Source organism: Camellia sinensis, chromosome 5 (genome assembly GCF_055761805.1).
Source record: "Camellia sinensis isolate YWXY chromosome 5, ASM5576180v1, whole genome shotgun sequence".
NCBI classification, from domain to species: Eukaryota; Viridiplantae; Streptophyta; class Magnoliopsida; order Ericales; family Theaceae; genus Camellia; species Camellia sinensis.
In genome coordinates, this window is record NC_138965.1 from 95,656,636 (window position 1) to 95,683,176 (window position 26,541).

General features: G+C 31.1%; 1 protein-coding gene across 1 annotated transcript; it reads left to right on the plus strand.

Moving 5' to 3' along the window:
* Positions 1–6,713: 6,713 nt before the first annotated feature.
* On the plus strand, positions 6,714–21,638 carry LOC114301969 (very-long-chain aldehyde decarbonylase CER1). Its single transcript, XM_028246933.2, has 10 exons — positions 6,714–6,773; positions 9,783–10,006; positions 12,140–12,372; positions 13,696–13,915; positions 17,544–17,919; positions 18,185–18,292; positions 18,940–19,140; positions 19,476–19,574; positions 20,097–20,270; positions 21,240–21,638. The coding sequence occupies exons 1-10, from the start codon at positions 6,714–6,716 to the stop codon at positions 21,405–21,407; spliced, it is 1,863 nt and encodes a 620-aa protein (XP_028102734.2). The 3' UTR covers positions 21,408–21,638.
* The last annotated feature ends 4,903 nt before the right edge of the window (positions 21,639–26,541 follow it).

The window sequence follows — 26,541 nt, forward strand, 5'->3', positions numbered from 1 at the left end:
GATGCATCACTTCTATCCGAAACTGGCAATCTAGGTGCAAGTATTCTATGTTGAGGAGTTTGTGGCTCATCTTGAACTTCTCTTGTAATTTCAACCGGAGCTTTTGATATTTTATCTTCAAGAATGAGTTCTGCATCTTTAACAACTTCATCTTGATTCCAGTTCCAAGTTTCTTCTTCTTCTTCAAATATCACATCTCTACTCATGATCACCTTTCTAGTAAGGGGATTATACAACTTGTATCTCATTTTTCTGTCTCCATATCCGACAAGGATACATTTTTCTCCCTTATCATCGAGCTTGGTTCTTCTTGCTTCTGGAATCTTAGTGTGTGCAACACACCCAAATATTCTGAGATAGTTGACACTTGGCTTATGTGAACTCCAAGCCTCTTCTGGAGTCATAGAGTGAAGGCTCCTGGTTGGACATTTATTTAGTAGATACACAGCACATGATACGACTTCAGCCCAAAATTACTTGGGCAATCCTTTTCCTTTTAACATGCTCCTTGCCATATCTAAGATTGTGCGATTCTTTCTTTCAGCAACACCATTCAGCTGTGGCGTATAGGATGGTGTTATTTGATGCTTGATTCCATGCTCATTACAAAATCTTTCAAAAACAGCAGATGTATATTCTCCACTTTGATCTGACCGTAATGTCTTAATGTAGTAGCCGCTTTGCTTTTCTACAAAAGCTTTGAATTCTTTGAAGATACTGAACAACTCCGACGTTCTTTTAAGAAAATACACCCATGTCTTCTGACTATAATCATCAATGAAGGTGAGAACATATCTATTCTGTCCATTTGACATTGGCTTCAATGGACCACACACATCAGTGTGCACTAGCTCCAGCAGCTTTGTTGCTCTCCACTTCACTTTTTTGGCAAAGCTAGTTCTGTGATGCTTGCTAAGAATGCAGCTTTCACAGACTTCATTAGTATGAGCAATATGAAGGAGTCCTTTTACCATATTCTTGCTTGACAACAGCTTCAAGCTTCTAAAGTTGAGATGTCTAAACCTCAAGTGCCATAGCCAATTTTTGTCTTTGATGATGGCACTTAAACACTTCGCAGCATTATGTTGGATGTTCAATGCAAACATCCGATTCTTAGACATTCTCACCCGAGCGATCAAATTACCATGATTGTCTTTGATGGGAAGATGACAATCTTTCATGCTAATGTCATATCCTTTCTCTAGGAGTTGTCCCATACTCAAAATGTTGTTCTTCTTGGCAGGAACATAATAAACATTGGAGATGTAATCATGATCTCTATTCTTGAGCTTGATTAGAATATTGCCTTTTCCTTTCACTGGAGTCTTTGAAGAATCACCAAATAAGACTTGTGCTTGTACAGTCTCGTCAAGCTCAACAAACAACTCTCTTTTACCACACATGTGATTACTGGCTCCCGAATCTAGATACCAAACATTGTTTTGATTTTCAGTATCTCCATGGTGGACAAACAGGACTGTAGGTCCGACTTTGTTTGTTTCCTGCTCAGCAAAATTTACTTGCTCTCTAGCTTCTGTTGTTGCTCTACTTCAGCATTCATTGTTGTAATGCCCGAACTTGTGGCAATGGTAGCACTGAACATTGCTTTTGTCAAATCCTGGTCAGTTATTGTAACCACATCCTCTTCCTCTTGCTCTTCCTCTTGGAGCAAAGTGTGGTTGACTTCTTCCTCCTCCGGCTGGACCTTTTCTGCTTCTTCCTTGAAAACCAGAACTTCGGTTATTGTAACCACGACCTCTTCCTCGGCTTCTTTGTGATGTCCCCCCTTGCTCATTTATGTCATCTCTGAAAGACAGCTTTGATTGAAGAGCTTGCTCAAGAGAACTTGATGGAGTTTTTTTGTTGATCCTTTGTTCATGAATCTCAAGTGTGCCCATCAACTCATCGGTGGTCATGGCACTGAGATATTTGGACTCTGCTATTGCTATAACCACGTGCTCGAACTTGGGACTGAGTGATCGTAGAATCTTCTTTATCACTTGAAGAGATTCCATTTTCTCTCCATATTTTCTCATCTGATTAACAATGGTCAATGTTCTATTGATGTACTCAGAAATTGACTCATTCTCATTCATGTGCAGCATCTCGAATTCGCCATGTAACACCTAGAGTCGAACTCTGATCGTCTTCTCAATTCCACGGTGTGAATTGCGAAGAATACTCCATGCCTCTTTAGAGGTTGCTGCTGCTGAAATCTTCTCAAAGCTTGACTCATCAATGCCTTGATAAAGTAGATACAAGGCCTTTTTATCTCTCTTCCTTAAATCTTTTAACGTCGTCTTCTGAGTTTCATTTAAATTTCCTTCATCTTCAAGAGTAGCTGGCTCATCATATCCTGGATCCACTAACTCTCACAAATCTTGTGAGGCTAGTAGGACTTGCATTTGAATGCTCCAATTTTTATAGTTCTCCGTGCTGAGTTTTGGAAACTAGGATTGAAAGAAATTGTTTGTACTGGCCATTGGTTGACTTTAAGAAATTTGCAAATTTTCAGAATGTAATTTTCAAATTCCGACCATATAGATATGTCCGAAATATTCCAAATAGTTGGAAAGCACTATTGGATCACCAAAAAGGGACTTCAAACGGCTTAGATCTAGAAAAAAATAATTGAACGGTTCAGATCGGCGGAATCTGGAACTTCTAAGAAGCACCAGATAATTTCTCCGGATAGGATAACGTTAGCAGCTCGGCTCGGTCTGCGGCTTGGCAGCGCGGCTCCGCTCGGCTTGACGGTCGGACTCTACAAATTCGGGCGAAGAAGACGCGTGGAGGCGTGTTAGAGCGTTTCTACGCGTGTTGACGGCGTCGACATCGCGTGTGGTCCCTATGGGACTCGGTTTTCAACGTGGTTTTTTTCAGTGTCATCGTCTCGATGAGTACTACACACTAATGTGATCAAAAGTTGATTTTAACAACTTTGATTTCTGGGCAAAATTTAAAACGATGCTCTGTTATACTGTTTTTTGAAAAAACAGGCCCTCCTGGTGCTCTGATACCACTGTTGATGGGAGTGGGGTGCAAACCACTTATGTTGGTTCACAAAAACAAATACAAAAAAAGAGAATTTATAATCTGAAAACAGATTTATTTCACTCAAAATATTTAGAATACACTGAAGGGAGGAAACCCACTCTTACTTTCTAATTCTCTTCTTTCTCTCACACACTGAATCTTCAAAATACAATAGCTACATATAGATAAAACTAGTAATGTGAAGGCATTAAATGCATATACAACAATATAATCTTATTTTGACATAAAGCCTTCAAACTTTGAATTTTCATGCCTCAGCAATCTTTGAACACAGATTTTTCAGTTGCTAAGGTGGCTATCTAGGGTGGTGGCTGTCAAGCTTACTTTCCAATAGATGTGACATCTGTACGGATAAGGCCAATTGGACAATGGAACAATGTAAAACTCGGATTGTCGTTCAATTTTGGGTTTCATACAAATTAACCCAACATTGTAACGATCAGCCAATTGGACAACTGGTGCTAGCCAATTGGGCAACGTAAGTGTTACAAAATAGTCCAACAATTGTAAGAATTAACCTAACATTTTAACGAGCAAGGCCAATTAACCAGTTGGACTAAATGTTTACAATTTAAACGTGGTATCTATATGGGCGGCCAAGCCATTCATGAAACAATATAACACTTGAATCATCCACCAATTATTGATTGCATACGAATTGTGCCAAATGTGAATATGTGCTAACCTCATAGATGGGTGTGATATGGTCGTTACGTGATGTCAACTAAGACGGGTTCATAACAATGTACCCAATGTAAATGTGTGGACATATTGTGGAAGCTGAACATTGGCCTTATATTTGACCAGTAGTAACGTTAATCACTTTAAATGTGACAAGTACACAATTTCACACTCGCGTTGTTGGCATTATTTGCAATTCTCGAACGATACAAAATACATCAATTTAAGCCGAAGTTTTGAAATGCAAGAAATCCGATCAAAGTGATGTTCCAATAGGCCACAATCACACAACTATCGCAGTGCGAATTCACCTTCCCAAAATGGGAACAACTTAGGATGGGAACACATATAAGGATCAAAATGGGAGCAAATTGGGGGTGCAATAATTCTCTACTAACACTGATTTATATATTATAGGATCTCATAAAACAAAATCCTATCTAAATAGGACTTATGAGATTATAAGAAATTCCATACGACTTCACAATAAACAAGTTCCCATAATAGGATTTATAAAGAAAAATCTCATTTAAAAAATATTTTTTAGTGTTTATTTTTTTTAAAAGTAAAACCAAATTATCGCGGGGGATGATGCGGTCACAGCAACTGTCGCAGCAGTGAGTAAGTAATTTTGTTGGTGGCTGATGGAAAATGTCTTAGAAAAATGATCCGTAGTTCGAATTCGGTGGCTCGAATTCGGCTCGAAATCCAAAACGATTTCGAATTTTTTTTTCTTTTTCTTGTGTTTTGAATCAGAATACACAAAGAGAGAAGACAGAAAAGAGAGAGAGAAGGAGAAAAGAGGAAGAGAGAAAGAAGAGGAACCAAGATGAAGATGATGATCTGAAGAAAAAGATGATGAAGATCTTTGTTTTTTTTTATCTATTTTTTTTTGATCTTTTTTTTTTTTTTATCGACGATGCGCCGAACTGTTTTTTTTTTTGATCTGGAGATGATCTTTGCGTTGTTGTTGATGAAAATGTTGATATTGATGAAGATCTCTGTGTTTTTGATGATGAAGATGAACTCGGGTTTGATGAAGAAAAATGAAGAAATACCTAAATGGGTATTCCAGATTTTCTGTGCTGCTCTCAAATGGGGAAGAAAATCTGGTGTGAGAAAAATTGGTTCCTCTTCATCATCTTTTCTGGGTATTTTCTCATAGAAAATCTGGATGGTGTCGATTCTTTTCAGGGTACTTTTGTTGAACCAATTTTGGATGTGAGAAAATACCCAAAGAAGAGGAACCAATTTTGGATGATGAAAATCCAGAAATACCCAAAGAAGAGGAACCAATTTTGTATTCCAGATTTTGGATGTGAAAAAAAAAAAAAATAAATAAAGAAAATTGTTGATGATGATGATGATGGTGATGAAACCCAGCTTGTGAATCTGTCTGCATTTTTCTTCTTCTTCTTCTTCTCTTCTTTTTCTTCTTCTTCAGCTTCAGAAATGGCGAAAAAAAAAGAAAAAAGAGACCAAAACGACGTCGTTTTGGTGTCGAGCCAAATTCGAGCCTCCGAATTTCGAGCTACGAATCGGAACTGAATATCTTAATACTGCATTGATGGCAAATGTAAATACTATTCCATGGCCATATATTTGATGAGTATTGCTAGAAAGTTAGCTTAAAAAGTAAATTTATATATCATTTTTCTTGATGATATTTGTTTTAAAAAAATAATTATTCATTTTTTATAATATAAATATGATTTAAATATATAGTTATCGATGTCCGATCATTTTGATTTTTTGTATAACTATTTATTGAACGAGTGTTAAAAGGTGAACAGTTTAGATTATCAAAACGAGGTATATGGTGAGCTCCACGGATCCTTCAAGTTCTCTCATGTTGAGATACCAACATGAGAGAAGCTCGACCTTTTTGAAAATTACATCAAATCCCTTTACGTTTCTTAGCAATTCAAGTAATTTTATTATTATATAAAAGAGTAGTTATAAATTTCATTTTTCTGTTAATTCAGTTAAATAAAAAATTATAACAAATGGATATTTGTAATTTATAAAATCATAAGGGACAATCCATATTTTAAGTAAATCTCAGATGGTGTATTTTTAATTTATCATCCATTATTTTCAAATAATAATAATTTATAAATAATTTTTTTAAATACACATTTTTTTATGAAATGGCAATTCCAATTTTGAAATTGTGAATTAAATAATTGTTTGGTATAAGTTAAAAATTAATAATTAAAAAATAGAAACTACGAGTACATTTTTATATGTTTGTTAATAATCATTTTTTAAAATTTATTCAAATTATTTCTGCTTCATAATTATAGCATAATCTATATTAAACATTTCGACATAAATTTCTATAAAAAAAAAAAAAAATTACTGCAAACAAGGTCAAAATGTTTATATTTACAAAAGTCGAACAATAATTTATATAAAAAGTTTGTATAAAAAATTTATTTGTATATATTCATAAAAAATAATAATAATAATTTACACAACAAATTTTGATACAACCTTGAATTGAATCTTGTCATTTTAAAAACAATGGCACGTATTTCGAAATGTCATTTTTCTTCAATTTTTTATATAAAAAAATGGAAAAACATAAAAAATACTCATTATTTTTATATAGTTTTATCATTTTAAAAAACAGGAATAACTCTTAAAATTTTTAAAAATATTTTAGATTTTAATTTTTTGAAAATAAAACCAAATTATTGCGGGGGATATTAGGGTCACAGCTACTGTCACAGCAGTGAGTAAATTTGTTGGTGGCTGATGGAAGTACAATACTGCATTGATGGCAAATGTAAATACTATTTGATAAGCTCGCTCTCTCTCCCTCTCTCTCTCTCTCTAAATACTATTTGATAAGCTCGCTCTCTCTCTCTCTCTATAATAAATCTATATATATGGTGTATATATTGCTCTTCAAGTGTGCATTGGGAGAGGAGTGAGAGAGAGAGAGAGTAGTTGTAGCCAAACAAACAACTATGGCTTCTAAACCAGGATTCCTCACTGATTGGCCATGGAAACCCCTTGGAAGCTTCAAGGTATATATATATATATTTAAATATGTATATGTTTGTGCATTCATATATATGGGTATTTTGTTCTCTCTCTTCTAAGTATGTTTATGTATGTATATATGTGTCGTGTTTTAGGTTTTTTGTCTTTCTACTTATGTTTAAAAAGTATGCACATCAATCTTGAGTTTAGTACTAGCAAATAATAATGTTTTCTTAGCGGTGCCAACTTAGTTGGGATTGTTAAGGTCAGTATTGATACTTTTGTACTTCTCTTTTTGTTAATGTTACTTATATTGCTTTCTTCATCAATAAAGTTTCATTTTAATAATAAAAAAAAAAAACGATCAATATGTGAATCATGTCCTTATCTTAAGGACAATGCTTCTCTCATTACATAAATATTCTTGATGTCAGCAGAAATTCATTTATAGAATTAAGAAAATTGATTTATGCACATAATTTTTCTCCTCTAAATCTCTCCAAATAACGTGATAAACAAAATTTTAGAAGCTAGACTCATATTAAAATATTTTTCAAAAATTTTCTTACATGTATTTCGCCTTTCTATCTCATTAGGAAGATTGTGAAGAGAAAAAATTATGTAGATGTACCATTGTTATAAAATTAATACGACATCTTTTATTTTCCATTAACTCAATTATATTGGCACCATTATTATAATGTGTATATATATATTTATTTAATTAATAATAACATCACATTATATCCCATTTTTTTTACCTAAAATGGTATGTGAGAAAATAAAAAAATTAATTGTTATTTTTCATTTAAATAAAGTATATATATATATATATATATATATATATATATTATTAAAGCACTTTTAATCTTTCATATTTATTTTTTCAAATTTAAATTTGATGAAAAAGTATTCAAAAATCATCTCTAATCCTTTTATCAAATGTTTATTAAATCAAGAATGTCATTTTTTCATCAAATTAAAAACTTATTATAAATTTCTCATCAAATTTAAATTTGATAAAAATTTAATAAGATGAAGAATTAGAAATGATTTTTTTTTCATTAAATTTGATGAAAAAAGAAATTTGAATTAAAATGAAAAATTTTAAAAAGATTTTAATAAAAATTTGATGAAAGAATTGAAATAATTAATGTCAAATTAAATATTTTAGTCAAATTTAAAATCATTGGTGAAAAGTTAGAGATGATCAGATGATAGGTAGAAAAGCAAGAAATAGATGTAAGTTATTTATTTTTATTTTAATAGAAATCTCACTATAAAATTATTATTATTAATTAATTAGTTCGTTTCTCACCTAATCATATTACTTTTGGTGAGAATTGCAATGGGTAAGATAACAAAGTTTTTTTTTTTTTCATTAAACATGAGAAAGAGTTCTCTTCCTTCTCTCTCTTTTCAAAAAAAAAAAACTCCCCAAATTATCCTTTCTAAACGTTTGTAATATTTAAATTACAATTTTGCTAAAAACTAATATATATATATATTTATTAGCTACTCACATTTGTACTTACACCAAACAAACAAACAAAAAAAACCTACTCACATCGTTTGGAAACCAGACCATTTAGTCAAAAAGTTACTCTATTTTCTCTTTACTTTTTGCACATCTTTTTGTAAAAAGTCAAAAAGTCTTCCCAAACATACTAATTTTTTTTAGCTCATATTTTAGCCAAATAACAAAAAAGTTACTAAATTAGCCTGTTTCCAAACGAGGCCAGTTGATAAAAGAGATTGAATTATCTTAAGTTGGTGAGAGAATGCTAAGCTCATTTTAGAGTCGACTTTGATAATCCGATTCAAAAATACAGTTGTTAATATTTGATCAATTTAATTTTTTTACATTAATATTTTACTTAACGAGTCATAAAAATATAAACTGTTCACATCCCCAGGATCAATCTCAAAATAAGCCCATCAAGTCTGAGTGTTCTCACAAATTGAGATGAAGAATTCAAATCTTTCATAAGAAACGGTGAAAAAGTGGATGACATGCGTTGATGACCTATTCAACACCAATTAATTTTATGTGAAGTAGTGAAATTTTTCCTTAGGTCTCTTGTGCCTGCCTGCTTCACTTTGGATTTGGGAAATGGATTGGTTTTTTGGCTTTTGAGTTTTTCAGTTTGGGGTTAAAAAGTCTCGTTTGGAGAGAGCTTTTTGATTTTTTTAACTTTTTGTGAGAGAAAAAATATAATGATTATAAGTTGGATACGATATTTTGTCTCATTAGATTAAAAAGTCTTTTTTTTTTTTGTGACTATTTTAACTAAAAAAGCCCCAACCTCAACATCCCAAACAGAAGCTTTATACTTTTCTGAAATCCAACCAACCAATCAATAAATAGATGCATAAATAAATAATATATATTTCGTACCGATTTGTTGTTATTTTGATATTTAGAACCTGTAAAACTTTACTAACAATTATGAAAATTTGTCAAGAAAGTGACCATAAATAGAGAAATGTGGTTGAGATTTACAGCAACTGCTCAATATTTTTTGAGATTTTAGACTTGACATTAAAATGCAGTCTTATTTTATTAAATCTTTGAAAAATTAGAGTTTTCAATAAAGAACTTTTAAAATATTTTCTTAGTGGCCTTTCCACCTTTGGAGATTTATTAGTGTATTGGGGTGTCCATATACAACATGATTATGATTATGAACTAAAAATTGATATTCTTAAATAAAATTCTGAATATGTAATATTACTGTTGGAATCTACAATTTTATTTTATTTTATTTTATTTTTTTGGGTGGAATGTGAAATTTTAACAAAAAAATTTACTCAGATTTTTACCAAGAAAAACATGTAATCCAAATTTATTTTATGTAGGACTCACTATATAACAATTTAATCCTAACCACACATACATTTTCATGGTATAATTTCTGGATTCCTAGACCTTTTGTTTATTTATTTATTTATTTATTGTTGTTTGTGTAATTTTAATGGTAAAATTAATCTAGTATTCTGTTTGTTTGTGTTTACGTTGTTTGATGAAAATAATAATGGAAATGCATGGGCAGTACGTGGTGTTGGGACCGTGGGTGGCTCATAGCATATACTCGTACGTGGTGAAGGACGAAAATGAAAGGGACTTAACAAACTTTCTGATATTGCCACTTCTTATATCAAGAATGCTTCATAATCAAATCTGGATATCTCTCTCTCGCTACCGAACTGCCAAAGGAACCAACAGGATTGTTGACAAGACAGTTGAATTTGATCAAGTCGACCGAGAAAGAAACTGGTCCTCTCTCTCTCTCTCTATATATATATTATGAACACCGCCTTATACTGCGGACGTAACTTTGAATTCATATTGATAATCCAAACTGTTTAACTTGTAAGGCTTATTCATATACAAAAGTAAATTAACGAGACACCAGTAAACAAGATCTCATTATATTTTTGTCTTAAAAAATTGAACGCATTATTTCTTGAATTCACCATTTATTTTTTTCAAGACAAATGTTATTTGATTGTTTGGCAATTAACGTCTGATTAACTTGATTTTCTGGTAGATGATCAGTTCTGATTATCTATATATGGTTCCGAAGTGAGCCGACAACAAAAAAATTGCATGTTTATATTTTCTTTTATGAGAATGACTTGTCTCCAGTCTATAAGTGAATTGGATAGTATAATTTGGATGCAGGGTCTCATTCTATAAGCCCCACTTCAATAATCTAATATGTTCATGTATAAGTTTTTGTGTGGAAAAAGTGAAATTGGTTTGATAACTGTTATAACATAATTTTATCATATCTGTTTTAGAAAAATAGATAATTTATTTTAAAAATTGTAATTGTAGTCCATTTTTTTAATGATAAAATTATGAAATAATGTGAGCACAATTATCACATTAATCTAATTTTTTTTTTATATGAATAGTTTACAAATATATATTGACTTTCAATTGCACCAAATATATATTGACTTGCATTTTCATATTTTGATAGGATTACTTTGGGGTTTTTTTTTTTTTTTTTAAGCTAATGTGTAATTCCCCTAAAATATAAGGCCATAAAGAATATTACTATTGAGGCGAAGTTGATGGTTAGACTTTCAAATTGGACATGCTCGGCCTAGTCTAATTTGGGTTGGGCTCTTGCCAAATTTTGGATTTAATCTACGCCGAACATGCCTAAATCAAAGTCTAGACACATTTTCGATGAAATTAAAGTCCTGAAAGTTACATGCCTTGATGCCTATTGATAGCTAGCCCAAGAGTTTCCTATCCCATTTGCCTTGTTGGCTTAGCAATTACTATACCCAAGTTGTTTGGTGGAGAAACAATACTAGGCATGAGTCGGATGTCATAGAGCTAAGACCTAAACAAAGGCCTGGTTTGGCATACTCTGAAAAATCTAAAAAATTAAAAAGTCACTATCCTATTTAATTCACATCATCTTATTTAAGTCACATCATCTTTCTACCACATCACTTCAAATCCAACCCATATTTCATAAAAAGTCAAAAAGTGCACTTATTTAGAACATTTCAAACAACTCACCTTGGTTTGTTCCAATTTCACATTAATTTAAAATTTTAATAAATACTTGTTATAAAACAAAATTTTTTGAAAACATAATCTGTAGTGTGAATTAGATGATGTTTGATAACTCAATTAAACACTTAAAACTGATTTAATCAGTGAAGTAAGTTTGTTTGATAATCATATCACTTAAAAATTTAAGTAGTTTTTAAAATATAAGTTAAAAGTTTTTAAAAAAAACTTAAGTGATTATATTCTTATTTAATATTAATTAAATTTATAATTAATTATTCATAAACATTGACGACCACTATTATGACATCATTATTGCCACAATAACTACCACTACTACACTGTCACTACCATTATTGTTACCGTTATTGCTACCGCTATCAATTCAATAAGGATAAAACTTAGTTGGAAAAAAAGAGAAATAATTCTAGAGTATTATTGCATATATAATATATAGATTTAATTGTAGAGTGTTGTTGTATGTATATATAGATTTTTTTTTTACAATATATATGATTGGTGGCTGTTGGATTAATTTTGATTAGTCCAAGGCTAGCCCCATAACTGCATCATGGTCGGACCAATTATTTTGATTAGAATGGAATCAACCTAATCTATATAAATTGAGTTGGTTCAGTTTCTTACATTTTTATTCTTTTTTAGGCCGTTTGTCCACCCATTAAAACAAGCACTTCCCCTTACCCTCGGTGAAAAAGAAATCATATAAAAAAAATTAAAAATTTAACATTAATTTTATTTTAAATGTGACTGCACCACATCAAATTAATTTTCCCCTCATATTTATTGTTTATTTATGGTGTGACTAACAAAAGGTATAAATGAAATAATAATGGGGAGTGGTTGGAATGGCAGGGATGACCAAATATTGTTGAGTGGAATAGTAACCTATGTAGGGAACTGGGCACTGAAAGGGGGATCACACCTGCCCTGGTGGAGGACAGACGGTGTACTCCTAACAATATTGCTTCATATGGGACCTGTGGAGTTTATATACTACTGGTTACACAGAGCTTTGCACCACCATTACCTCTACTCTAGATACCATTCTCACCACCATTCCTCCATTGTCACTGAGCCAATCACTTGTAAGTTCATATTACTCTTCTCCCTATCTCAACCTCATCTATCTATCTATATATATATATATAGATATACCTATATACATATAAGCTTCATTACACTTCTTCAAATATTAGCCAATTTTTTTTACCCTTTCATCTATGAATCTTTACATATTGATTTCCTCAATTATAAAAATCGCACAAATACACCCATTTTAAAAGTATCTAGATGAGGTCTGCAGGTGGTAAAAATGATACAATTTATAGTTGATGGAGTCAAAATATATGAATTCATTGATAAAAAAGAGTAAAGTAAATTCACTGATAATTTATAAATAACCCTATATACTACATTTCCTATTTGTACCTGTAATGAACACATATCAATCTATAGCTATGTGAAATGAAATGATAACTATAACTATGGCCTATGTGCATGCACAAAACATAAAAAAGAAAGAAAGAGAAAAGATAGCATATATGCATTAGGGAATGGATTCTCTCTTGTTGGGCCTCAATGAGACCATCTTGGATTTTAGTTAGATAATTTGAATCGTCCATTTTGTTAAATTGGTTAACTAAACTATCCATACAAATAATTACGATGATCAGATCTCATTTTACCTTTTTATTATTATTATTATTTTTTTTTGTACATTCATAACTTGTTTAGCCGATCTTATAAAATGTGAGCAGTTTGAATTATCAATTTAGGCTGACTGAACACAAATAACACTTCTTCAGTTGAATTCTCAACTTGAAAGAATCCATAAACATTATATAGAATGTGACTTTTCTATGGTGAACTGATTGTACCATCGAGTCCGTTGATTATGAGAGATGTGACACACTCCATAATGTCAGCCCCACTCTCGTCTCACAATCTATGAAATGGATGACTCTTTCCTAAATCCTACATTAGAATAGAACTACAATTTTAAAAAATTTGTATGGCAATCATCTCTTATCTGAACTTGATCGTTATGATAGGGTTCGTAAGACTCACCAAAAAAATAAACTGTTTGGATTATCAAAACGGGACATATATGAGCCCAACAACAAATCTGAACAAGATGATCAAGTTCATATTTGAATTTGGAATAAATCCATCCCTTTCTTTTTTACTTGGATTGGATTACAGTCAAAAATTTTGTGAGAAGCTAGTAAGAATCAAAATGTTGCAAGACTCACCAATCATACACACATTTTTGAAGTTATTATCATTGTTGTTTTTCTTATAACAATGGAGTTAGTAGATTGTGATACAATTAATGTGAGTATAATAATTCTCTCTCTCTCTCTCTCTCTCTCTCTCTCTCTACATATATATATATATATGTATGGCAGCTGTGATTCATCCATTTGCTGAACACATTGCATACTATGTGCTGTTTGCATCACCAATTCTGACTACCATACAGACTGGGATGGTATCCATTGCTTCAATTTTAGGGTATATTACTTTCATTGATTTCATGAACAACATGGGTCATTGCAACTTTGAGCTCATTCCTAAGTCCCTCTTCTCCATCTTCCCTCCTCTCAAGTACCTCATGTATACTCCCTCGTAAGTCTCTCTCTCTCTCTCTCTCACGCACACACATCTATATATATAATGTTTGTATGTGTACCCGATGAGTGTGTTGTTAAAATTACAGTAAGTTATAAATTTTGATATGAATATGATCTAAGCAATTATATGAGGAAAGGTATTAAAAGTATTACATGAGGGCATTTCGAAAAAGTAAAAAAATTGACAGTCTACACCAAGAAAAGTGTATATTTATAACTAAGTAGACCTAGTCTAATTAGTCACCATGTCTTTCTTAGAGCTTAGTTTCAAGGAGGTCATGGGTTCAATTGCCCTTAGGGAGTTAAATTAAGGGTGTGCAAGCACTTAGGTGTTTTGCCATGGGTAAAGAGATATTCTCCTATAGGTACTAATCTAACAACTAACAACTAACATTTGCCGATCAAAAAAAAAAGTCAAGCGTATATTTATGTAATAGTATATATATACACGCATACATCTTCATTAAAAATAGAGAAATGTTAGAGATCATGAAAGTTTTGTCATGAAAAGGGTCATGAAAAATTTGTGACCCTTAGATTATCTTGATTATTGTGTGGTGCTTTATTGTAAGTGTAATCCAAAGGTCACAAATCTTTCATGACCATTTTCATGAAAGATTTTTCATGATACCTAGCATTGCTGTTAAAAATATGCTTATAAAAGAATTTATGACAAAAAAAATATGGTAGTTGTATTTTGTGAAGATTATATAGCTGGTTTCTATATATATGTACACATTATATCTGTATAATATATTAACATGAAAAATTATTTGAAAGCATAAAAGTTATATAAAAAATACATAGTGAATAATGTATCGATGTTAATTTTGACATTATAACGACGATGATAAGTGTTATGATTGAAAATGAAGATATCATGAAAATTTGTATAACAATTTATTTGCATATTATTTTACAAAAACAAAGTTATTTCCGTGCATGTAAATTTGTGTGTATGTATAATTTAAGGTATTTATTAGATATATGCTTACGAGTAGACTCCAATGCTATTTGTTGCCATGACGTTGATAATAGTTTATGCTTTGTGCCTACCAAGCAAATGTAAATTAGGGAACACACAAAACCAGCCACTAAGAAAGTGTCATTTTTTTAAACGGCAATTTTTTTCTTTTTGTTAGCTCAAAATATAGACTAAATCAATAATAAATAAAAAAAGTCAATATGAAAGGTCAATTTATTTTCTTAATTTTTTATAATTCTTTTGTAAAACGTAAAAAAATCACTAAAAAGTTAATTTCCAAACTAACATTAAAAAAGAAGAATCAAGTCATAATATAGAATATATATATATATAAGACAAAAAAAAAAAAGTGATAATGAGAAAAGAAATAAACAAATTTTTATGAGATAATTTTTTTAATAAAAATTATTGGAAAATAATAATTTTAAGGGGTTGTTTTGGATGATCTAAATAAATATAATTTTTGTCTTTTAATAAAAAAATGTGTAAAAAAGTAAAGAGATGATATAATGAAAAAAATAAAAAGATAAATCATTTTTGAGTTGCCAAACTTAACTTTAATCTTGTTTTGACCCCTATAAGGTGACAAAGTTATTAAATTGACTTGTGTCAGTTGTCGCATTGTTCCAAGGTACAATTTTGAATATGCAGATGTAGTTGGTTGGTGGTGGCTGTTGAGAAGTTATTATCCCATGATTGGTTGATAAATTAGTATTTTTATTGTCACTAGTTTGTGAGATAATATAATACCAACAATTAATTGATGCGAAACAATTTTTTAAAATTATTTAATTCTTAGGCTGCATTTAATTTATGAATTTGAGAAAGTATTTGAAAAGAAAAAGGAAAAATGTAGATAAAATATGAATAAATTATAATTATATTTCACTTATGTTTCGCATACTTTTTTTTTCTGCTTTTTTTTCAAATCTCTCTTCAAATTTATAAACCAAATACAACCTTAAAAAATTGCATTAAGTCTATATACTTTTATAATTAAATCACATAAAAGTAAAAATTAGCATAATGTTATCCAAAAAAACTATTCCAATTTATTGGTATCTTTATTATTTTAACCAAGAAAAATGTGATTCCTATTATATTGATGTTATTTATTTATTTTTATTTAATTTTTTATTTTTGTGTGTACATCGAGAAAACACTGATATATAAATAAAATTTGTATATATAATTTCTATGCAAAATGATGTGATATTTTTGCATCTCTTTATTTTGAATAAAAACACTTGTCATTGAATATCACCCTTATATTATTTTTATTATAAATTTTGTATAAAAATTTATAAAATTATCATTTTTATATCAAAAAAAGTAATCATGTAATGTGAAATTTTAAACACTAACAAAATTTTGAAATGAATATACAGATAGTTTTGAGTAGGAATATCAATTCTCTTCCTTTATAAATATCAAATGTCTTTTCTTTATATTCGATCGGCCACTTTCTCACCATTAGTAGAATAGTAACTGCCAGTGTATTGGATCAACTAAATTTTTTTTGAGAGATTTTTTCAAAAATTCTATTTTTAATATTTATATATATTAATTAGTCCAAGTTAATTTCTAACGAGGACTACTATTTACACTTTATTTTTTTCGATCCCCCATTCTTCTATTTTTTTATTATAATTTTGCCCTAGCATCGAATTTTTTTTTTGACCCCGTCTCTATCCTTCCAACCTAATCTTAACCCTAACTCCAACCCCATCTCCACCTCCATCTTCACCTTCACCTACACTCTACTCCGTCGCCTTCACTTGATCTCCATCAGACGATTAAGATAAAAATGCCTATCATATGATAAAAATGGTGCCTTAAAATAATGAGATTTGAGACATTGAGACGGTGTGGACGTCCAAATCATTGATCCTTACCCATAACGGATGATACAAGACCATTTTAGTTCATAGATATGAGTTCCTTACGAGTGCAAAAAATGTAGTGTTTGTGAATATAATTTCCCAATGATATATAAACAAAAAGTATTGAACAATATAATTTTGTTGCAGTTTATTATTTTAAAATAAAATTCTCACTAAAATAATATTTAATTATAAAAATAGGACTGTCACATTATTTTAATAAAAATTCTGTAAAAATAATATTACTCCACCAAGTTATACCATGAGTCCTGATATGTTAGATAATTAGACTTTTAGAGAGTTTAGTACAACTTTTGAGGGTGCTTAAGCTTTATTTATTATTATTATTATTATTATTTTTTTGAGTCCTTGTGAATTATTTATTGCAATTTTTGCTTATAATTTATGATTAAAAAATAATAATTACTATGAAGCTAGGAGACAGGGTCTTTTAGATTTTGCTTATAAGTTATGAACTTCTAGCTTGGAATAAATTGTACCAAAAATGTCCTTTATTCTTGTCGATTGCAATTTAAATACGGTACTTATTACTTAATTTTAATTTTATTTTATTTTGAGACTTTAAATCAAGCCATATCTTGTAACTTCTGCATCCAATTTATACTGTAAAAATAAATTAAAAAATATTTCCTAAAAATAATGAAAAATGCTTTTAGATTTTGCTTATAAATAGATTATTCATTTTTAACTTAGAACATGTGTCCTTTATTAATTACATGCTTGATTTGTTGTAGGTATCACTCTCTCCATCACACTCAATTTCGGACCAATTACTCACTTTTCATGCCAATTTACGATTACATCTATGGTACCGTGGACTTTTCCACGGATTCACTATATGAAGCTTCGCTTGCAAGGCAAGAAGAGTTGCCCAATGTAGTGCATCTCACGCATCTAACAACGCCAGACTCGATCTATCACATTCGGCTAGGGTTTGCATATTTGGCCTCGAAACCTCACACTTCAAAATGGTACTTGTGGCTAATGTGGCCTGTGACATTTTGGACCATGATGGTTACTTGGATTTATGGTCGTACCTTCATTGTGGAGAGAAATGTCTTAAAAAATCTCAAATTGCAGATATGGGCTATACCTAAGTACAACATTCAAGTGAGAATCATTTTAATTCATTTTTTTTTCTCTTGTGTATTTAATATGAATAAAGATATGTATATGTATGGAATAAATTTTGAAATATTAAAATGGATCACAAAACTAGATACAGAATATATATGAATTGACAAGTATTTTCAAAAGTGAGTTGCATCAATTATATTCCGTAAAATTTTGTTAATTCATGTATATTTTGTATTGCTTTGGGTGTTTGGTTTTTGTGGTTATATATGTATGTATGTCATTTTCCTGTTTTTTACAGTACTTTATGCAATGGCAAAGAGAGTCTATCAATAGCTTAATTGAGGAAGCCATACTGGATGCTGAGGAAAAAGGCGTTGAAGTGTTGAGTCTTGGTCTCATGAATCAGGTAAGTTGTTGCCACTCTCTCTCTCTCTCTCTCTCTCTCTCTCTCTATATATATATATATATATCTTAATATTGACTATAATTCACCTTGGATGAATTTGTAGTATACGATATTTTTCTATGTTCTCTTTCTGTAAATCTAATGCTTCTAATAATTTTATGGCTAGTAATAACATACAAATATATAAATTGTTTGTGTAAAATGATGTGATTTTAATGTCGTCATTTCATTTTAAAATAAACGTCAGTTAAAAAGACTTTTATTTACGAATATAAAATTGGCACACATCATTTGTGTTGATTTTTGTACGACTCAATGTGGACGTTTCATAAATAAACTAAAAAAACATTATGAAGTCATCTTTTATTTAGAAAAATAACAGTGCCACATTCTTGTGGTGATTTTTTTTTTTTTTTGGTATAAATGTTATGTGAGGATAAAATTTTCCTTTTATTGTGCAAGAATCGCATTATAATATAATTTTGGACAATTTTACTTTATCCCTTATAATTTGTGTCATTTGAACTTCACCCTATAATTTAAGATGTTTTTGTGACATGAGAATGTGAGTTTGTCCAAGATACATTGGAATTGAAATAGTATTCTCTCTCTCTCTCTCTCTCTCTCTCTCTCTCTCAATGTTGTAGGGGGAGGAGCTTAATATGAATGGTGAGCTTTACATCCGAAGGCACCCCAACCTCAAAGTGAAAGTGGTGGATGGGAGTAGCTTAGCAGTTGCAGTTGTGTTAAACACCATTCCAAAAGGAACAACCCAAGTCCTCCTCACATCCACTATTTCCAAAGTTGCTTCTTCCTTAGCCTTTGCTTTATGCCAAAGGGGCATTCAGGTAATTTTAAACATCAGATCTTCTATTCCCATTCTCCTTTTTATCTTGCTATCCCAAAAGAAGTGCTTCACAATCAAGTTAAGAGAGTCTCATCATGTGATAGAGAAGTAATTTGGGTCACGAATAGAGAAAAACGGGAACAGTGGATTTGACCAAACCTTAACATGATCTCAAACCCTGCCCAAGTTATTTTTGAGTTTGCTTCATGTACTAACACAAACTTGAGTCTATAATAGGTATGCACACCTCTTTATTGATGTAAGTTGTATGCTTGTTCTGCTTTCTTCATCAATAAAGCTCTCTTTTGCTTATCAAAAAAAAAAAAAAAATAATAGGTATGCACACTATATGAGGATGAATATCACAAGCTTAAGGCAATGCTTGGTACTCAGGTTGCAAGTAATTTGGTCCTTGCTAAAAGCTATGCTGCAAAGGTAAATTTCCTAATCATTTTAATTTAATCCCTTCATTTTTTAAAAATTTTCTTTGCTTCACAAAAAGTTTCTTCTTGGTACGTGGGTGGAGTTTAAATGCAATGACTCAGAGCTTCATTCTAGTCATCCACATCAATAAAAATGTTGACAGACAAAGATGAACAATTTCTCTCAAGTTCTGATTTGAACTTGAGAGAGTCCCAACCCATCATGAATATACCACATCACAATCTTTTGACCCTTTGCTTTGAAATTTGAAAATGATACAAAGGAACACCCGATAAATAGAAATCATGCTCTATAAACTATCAGTAATCTAGTAATTCTTTTAAAATCTTGTAAATATATCGTATAAATCTCATAAAGATAAATTAAAATTTAAGACAAATTACAGTAGTGGTTTCTGTAATTTACCTTATATATCAATTTGGTTTCTACAAAAGTATGCAACGCAAAGCAACAACTATTAGATTAAATTAGGTACAAAACAATTTTTGAGATGTAAATTATGAAATTTTACAGACATGGTTAGTGGGAGATGGATTGAATGAAGAAGAACAAATGAAGGCATCAAAAGGAACATTGTTCATCCCATTCTCACAATTTCCTCCTCAGAAAATGCGTAACGACTGCTTCTACTACACCACTCCCGCCATGGTCACCCCTAAGTATCTCCAGAATGTCGACTCGTGTGAGGTACTGAGATATTGTAGCTTTTTCTTTCATATTGTGATTCATTTTATTTTTCTTGAGTCTTTTGATTTTAAAAATGAATATGATACTAATTTATTGTTTTGAAAAGCATGTATAATCTCAAAATTTGAACACAAAAAATCAAATTCAACATTGTCACCAATATTTATTATTGATTGGTGTAGATTATTGTTAAACTGTCTATTGACATCAAATATTTCGAAAAAGAGAGAATGATTAAGCATATAAAATAGGCTTGGCCCAGGATGGACCGAGGGACAGTTGGTAGGGTCAACTGCCACTCCAAAGTCTTGAAAAATCTTCTTAAATATAGTAGTATTAGTTAGGAAATTTTTTAAACTATGTAGGTTAGGCACCCAATTTTTTATTTTTTATTTTTTAAAAAAATTTAATACTCGTCCCCTCAAGATTTTTTAATAAAAATTTATGCTTAAGCTTTTGGACGAGTTGGAAGTTAACACTTCAATACCGTACCAGAGTTGGCAATAGATTTTGTGTTTGAATCTCATTGTCTACCCAATAATTAAAATACTTGTACGTGTTTGGCTTGCTCATGAAAGAAAGCCTAGTCACCCATGAAGTGTATGTTGTGAATATAATATAAATAATAAAATTTTATCTCTATTAGCTTTTAAACTTTTAGACGAGTGGGTGGTTAACACTTTGATAATTATTACTCATATCGAATCATTGATTACTCATATCGAATCATTGATATCGGCATAAGGGTATAAGACGCATGTCCGATACACTTAGTTGGACAGATACCCAACTAAGCATAAGTAGTCAAGTTTCCTCTATAACAATGCATAAAACTTCTTCTTTTTTATTTATTTATTTATTTATTTATTTTTTATGCAAAATGTTACATTTAATCATTTTATCCTTAATTTTTTTTAAAAGAATGAAATGTGGATCTAATGAAGTTTGCATGGAATATGTGGGTGACAGAACTGGTTGCCGAGAAGGGTGATGAGTGCATGGAGAATAGCAGGGATAGTACATGGTTTAGAAGGCTGGAAAGTGAATGAATGCGGCGACATGGTGTTCGACAATCACAAAATCTGGGAAGCCACTCTTCGCCATGGTTTTCTTCCTCTCCAGATGTCTCCAAAATGATCTCTCTGAACTCAATACTTAGTACACCCTTCATTATCTATTATCTATATATACATTGATTAGACTATATCCACGTATTTATATATTCACATCAATTCGCACCGAGCGTTGCTGTATCCTGATTATGTTTGACGGGGCTATTTATGGTTTTTAAGAACTCTATATGTATGCCTATCTATGTTTCAACATTATATATAATATACCTAGAATTGAGCTATGAGATTTTATTAATGTTCTTCCTTCTTTTTTATTGTTTTTGTTTGTTTGTTTGTTTCGATCGGCGAAAGAAATTTAGTTTTATTAGAGAAAAATTACATTTTTTTTTGTGAACTTAGGAAAGGAAGAAAAGAAAAGATTATGCAAGTTAGGAGAAAACATAAAAGAGAAGAGAAAACAAAATATATTTATGATCTTGTTTGAGTAAATTATATAAAATAAATGAAAAATGAGATGATATCATATTATATTACTGAATTAACCTTTTTCATAGGTGTTCTTTATTTATTTATTTCTTCTATATGTGAAAGGATAGTGAAAATGATATATATAATCAATTTTCTTATCAATTTTTTTCACTGTTAGACATAAGTGGATGAGCTTCATGTGCATTTATTGGTGTAGATGCTAGAAATATGATTTTTATAGGCTTATTTTGGACAAATTTTGAGCCCAAATTCAAACGAGATCCACATGTCTTTTGAGGTGAGTCCAAGTGGTGGCTTGTTCCTTGCTATATGGTAAGTCACACTTTGAAGTGGGTTCATCAAAACCAATTATAAGTGAATGGGAGGTTCACATCATTTTTGGCTTCGTGAAGTTAGAAGTTGAAGAGACAATGTGGCTTCCTAAAGTTGGAAGTTGAAGACATGCTGCCGCCGTCTGTCCAGCCTGGTCAATTATGGGTCGGGTTCTACCTTTAATTTTTTAGACAAAATTCGTTTGAATTTTTTCAAATTCTTACGGGAAAATTTAAAATTCATAAACGAATGAATTCAAAATTTGTGGGAAAATTTTCGAATTTGAATTTCATTTCCAAAACCATGCCTTCTCCGGTCACCTCTCTTCTTTTTCTTCTCCAGTGATTCAAACTCGTGCCTATTTGAAGGGTTTTCTACCCTTCCGAACAGACATCACTATGCCTATAAATTTAGACTCCTCTTGCAGTTCAATTCATTGAATTTCCATCCTTTGTTTGCTCTTTCCTTGCATAATTCCTCATACTAGTTTTTAGAGAGATTTAAGAGACTGCAAAACATATGTTATGGTTCGTTGGGTAGAATATTTGAATTGCTTCCACAATCTAAGTTTGATCATTGTATTGTAGGAGATAGATGCCATTAAATCTGTGAGCACCTGTGCGGCGGCAAATCTATCTTATGAACAGAGTGTCCATGAGAACCCAAATATAAAAATAAAGTAAATAATTAAATAATAATAATTTTATAATCTCAAATATCTTGATGGTGAATCTTAAAATGCAAATTAAATATTATTGGAGGATCTTTTAAATAATTTTAAAACTAAAATAAATTTATGGTGAAAGTCTTTAATTTAGAGACAAGATTCATTATTAAAAAAAAAAAAAAAAAATAGAGAAGAGGGTGTGACTTGAACTCTAGACCACAAAATCAATAAATGAGGCTTTTACCATTTGAGTTGCTTATAACTTATATATGCATTTTGTATATTATTTATATATTTGACCTACACATGCTTTAAGTGTATCCAAACACTAGTATTAAATAAAATATACACAAATCCCTACCTTCTTATTTATTCTTCACAGTCGCCGTGAGGGAGAGAGAGACAGAGGGGTTGCTTGCTAAGGAGATTGAAGGAAGGACCAAGTAAGTATTTTAAATATATTCACGTATGCTATTGTTTCTTTTAGGTAAGGCTATGGTGTAGTCATTTAATTGCTGAGATCATTGTCTTGTGAGGATGAAGGATGGTGGTGTGAAAAATTAATGGTTGGTGATGGGAGGTTTTGGGTGTAGTTGATTTCTTTTGAAAGCAAGAAGTGCATATTGTGGATGTAACTATGGTGCTGGGTATATTATTTGGGGGTTCAAATATTAGTGCATGAGTGTCCCAGAATAATAGTTTAGTCTTGGCTTACCTTTTGTACTATAACAATCTCTGTGTATATATTTCGTTTTAAAGAAATTTGAAAGCAAATTAAGGAGCAGAACTTGTGCTTAAATGGTGGGTGGATATCTTTAGAATTCTGTACATAATCACAAACTTTAAAAATCAAGGAACCATATCAAACGAATGAATTTTGAACTGAAATTTTTACAGTAGATTAATTACATATTGAATTTCATATATGAATTTTCTCATAAATTTTGGGAGTCAAAATCCATATAAACTGATGCGTTCAAATCTGTCCAGAAAACTGATTTAAAACAGTAAATTCGGAAGCATCGTTCTCTTTGGGTATAGATCCGAAAATTATCAAATTAGTGTAATTAGAACCGATTACGAGTCTAGTTTCGTAAATTTTTGGCCTTGCATTGATTTCTCATGTATACTAGGAGAACCATTAATTTCTTTAAAGTGCTGCAAAAAATAACCTGTTTAGATATAATTAATTGCAGATAATTATTTTGATAAGCAAATCAAGTAAAATCAATTGGGTTTGAAAATTAGGATATATTAGTTAATATCTTGAGGGTTTTGGAATTTTTTGAATAACGTGGGGTGGGTTTTGTAATTTTTAAAGTTAGCGAATAGATTGGGAAAACTTGTTTAAAATTCTGTTTTATTTTAAAGTTACTTTTAGTTAAGTTTCGATCGGAACCTATGTCTTGGGTAAATTTAGACCTTGAAGAACATGAATTTAGGTATTATTTAAGAGTAACGGTGAGTGGAGTTGAGCTGTGTTAGTGCGCTTTAGTGTGGGGTACTTAATTTATTATTCTCTTTAGTATTTTTAAATTAGTAGTGACGTGTAGTCTTCATACTTGGTTCAGGGCACTAATTAGACTTTTATACTATATTCAAGGATTATATTATTCGTTTTCAGGTGAGTAGTTTTATATTACATATTTTTATAAATGTTCCCCTACCCTGAACTGTTGGAAAATTTAATTGTTGTTTCAGGATTAAACTGTTTTGATAAATTATTATATTATCAATGGAATTATATTATTTCTGAAATATGTGTGAACTTGGCATACTGTAAACTATTTGTTTTGGTCTCATGTTTATAATGGTGAACTACCATGTTTTGTGAAACTGATGTGTATTGATTATTAGGACCATCTGTGTATTTTAGTATAGGAAAATTATTCCACTGTGTGTGGTGACTTTGGCCACTAGGGAACATATCCGAGTTGCGCCGTGATGACTCTAGTGTTCAACGATTGTAAGGAAAAGACCTAGGTTAAGCTAGGTAACCTTCAATCAGATCGTTTTAGAGAAAAGACTCGGGTTGCCACCTTGAGGATGACTCTTAGTTCGGTATTGGATCCAACGAGGCTTATAGCCTTGAGAACTGTGTGGTATGTTACTTGCTATTTCTTGGTACCTAGAAAATTATTGGTATTCATGTTGTAATTTGTTTTAAGTGGAAAATGTCAATGTCATGTTCTTGAGAGACGTTAGTATTTTAACTGTTAAATTGTAGAACCTTCTTTTTTATATAGATTGTTTTTATTAAACTGTATATCAATCTAATTTCTGTGATATATATATCTTATTTTGAAATTGATTCTTGTTTTCAAAACTGTATATACTATCCATATTGCTACTCACTGAGTTATCAGCTGACTTAGTTGTTTACCATTTCCAGGTGTTAAAAGGACTTAGAGTGGGCTCATGGCATAGCGGGGATTCGATTGCATGGACCTCTAGAACATTCATTTATTTTGTTTTAGATTGTTTGTCAAGTCTGTGCATATTTCTTTTTATTCTTATTGAGGTTCATGTAGGATTATTTTAATATGTGGCTGTTTATATCTCATAAGTTTAGATTGTATTGATTACGGTTGGCTTTGTCGTTTATACTTATGGCTTGTCACTGGTGGGTTTTGATTTATTTATTTTTGGGTTATCATCACATTTATTCTTTGTGATTTTGGGTTCATGTATAGGCTTACGTGTGCCTTGGGCTAAGTCCCTGTGGGCCACGTCCGGTCATGCCCGGGTTTAGGGTGTGACAGTGTCACACAGTCGACTTGATCTTTGAAGTTCTTTTCTGTTTTCTTAAATAAATTATGTATTTCAATTTATTGTTTTTGTTTGATTTATTTATGTTTTCGTTTTATACACAGAAGATTGTGTCCAATAATCTTAAGATAGATTCAAATTATTTTATTTATATATAATTTTTCGTTTTGTTTCCTTTTCAAATCTATTCTTTTTACAAAAATTATTTTCTGTATGGATTTTCCCACGTAACGTCCCAAATTTCTAGCCCAAATGATAATACAACAATCATGGCTCTTTCAAGGAAAACCGAATATAAATCTCCAAACTTATATTACATGATCCAATAGTTCTTCATACAACAATACATTAATCCAACAACAAGTAAATAAACAAATAAATACCCCCAAGGGGTTTACAATTTTCCAAGGCTTGAGCTTGGTTACACAAAACGGTTATTCAAACCCACACAAACACAGCCCTCGGCTTACACACAGAATCACAGCAAAATGAGAGCATTATACTCCTAACACACGTACTTCCACGCCCCTAGTTGGGTGGGATCACCACATCTTTTCCTGTACAAAAATCCCGTAGGGTGAGCATAAAGCCTCGTAAGAAATTCTTAACAAAGTATATACATTTTATACAAGTCTCAAGAGATGAAATGCACATGCCATGCTATGCCCTTTTTAAAGATAAATCACATTTTCATCTTTTGAAAACCATCATGCTTAATGATATCGTGCAATTTCAATTGTTCAAAACTTAACAATTTATTTCAAGGACGGTAAATACGATTCTGGTAATCCCTAGGTCGGTGTCTGCAAGTAAACTATACAAGTACTACCAATTTGTCATTTTTACCAGCATTGACTGGAAGGTTCGACACCTATAATCTGTCATTTTTACCAGTATTAACTAGAAGGCTCAACACCTATTCAATTTCATCTGCACCACCTGTCAAGACTTACCATCGTAT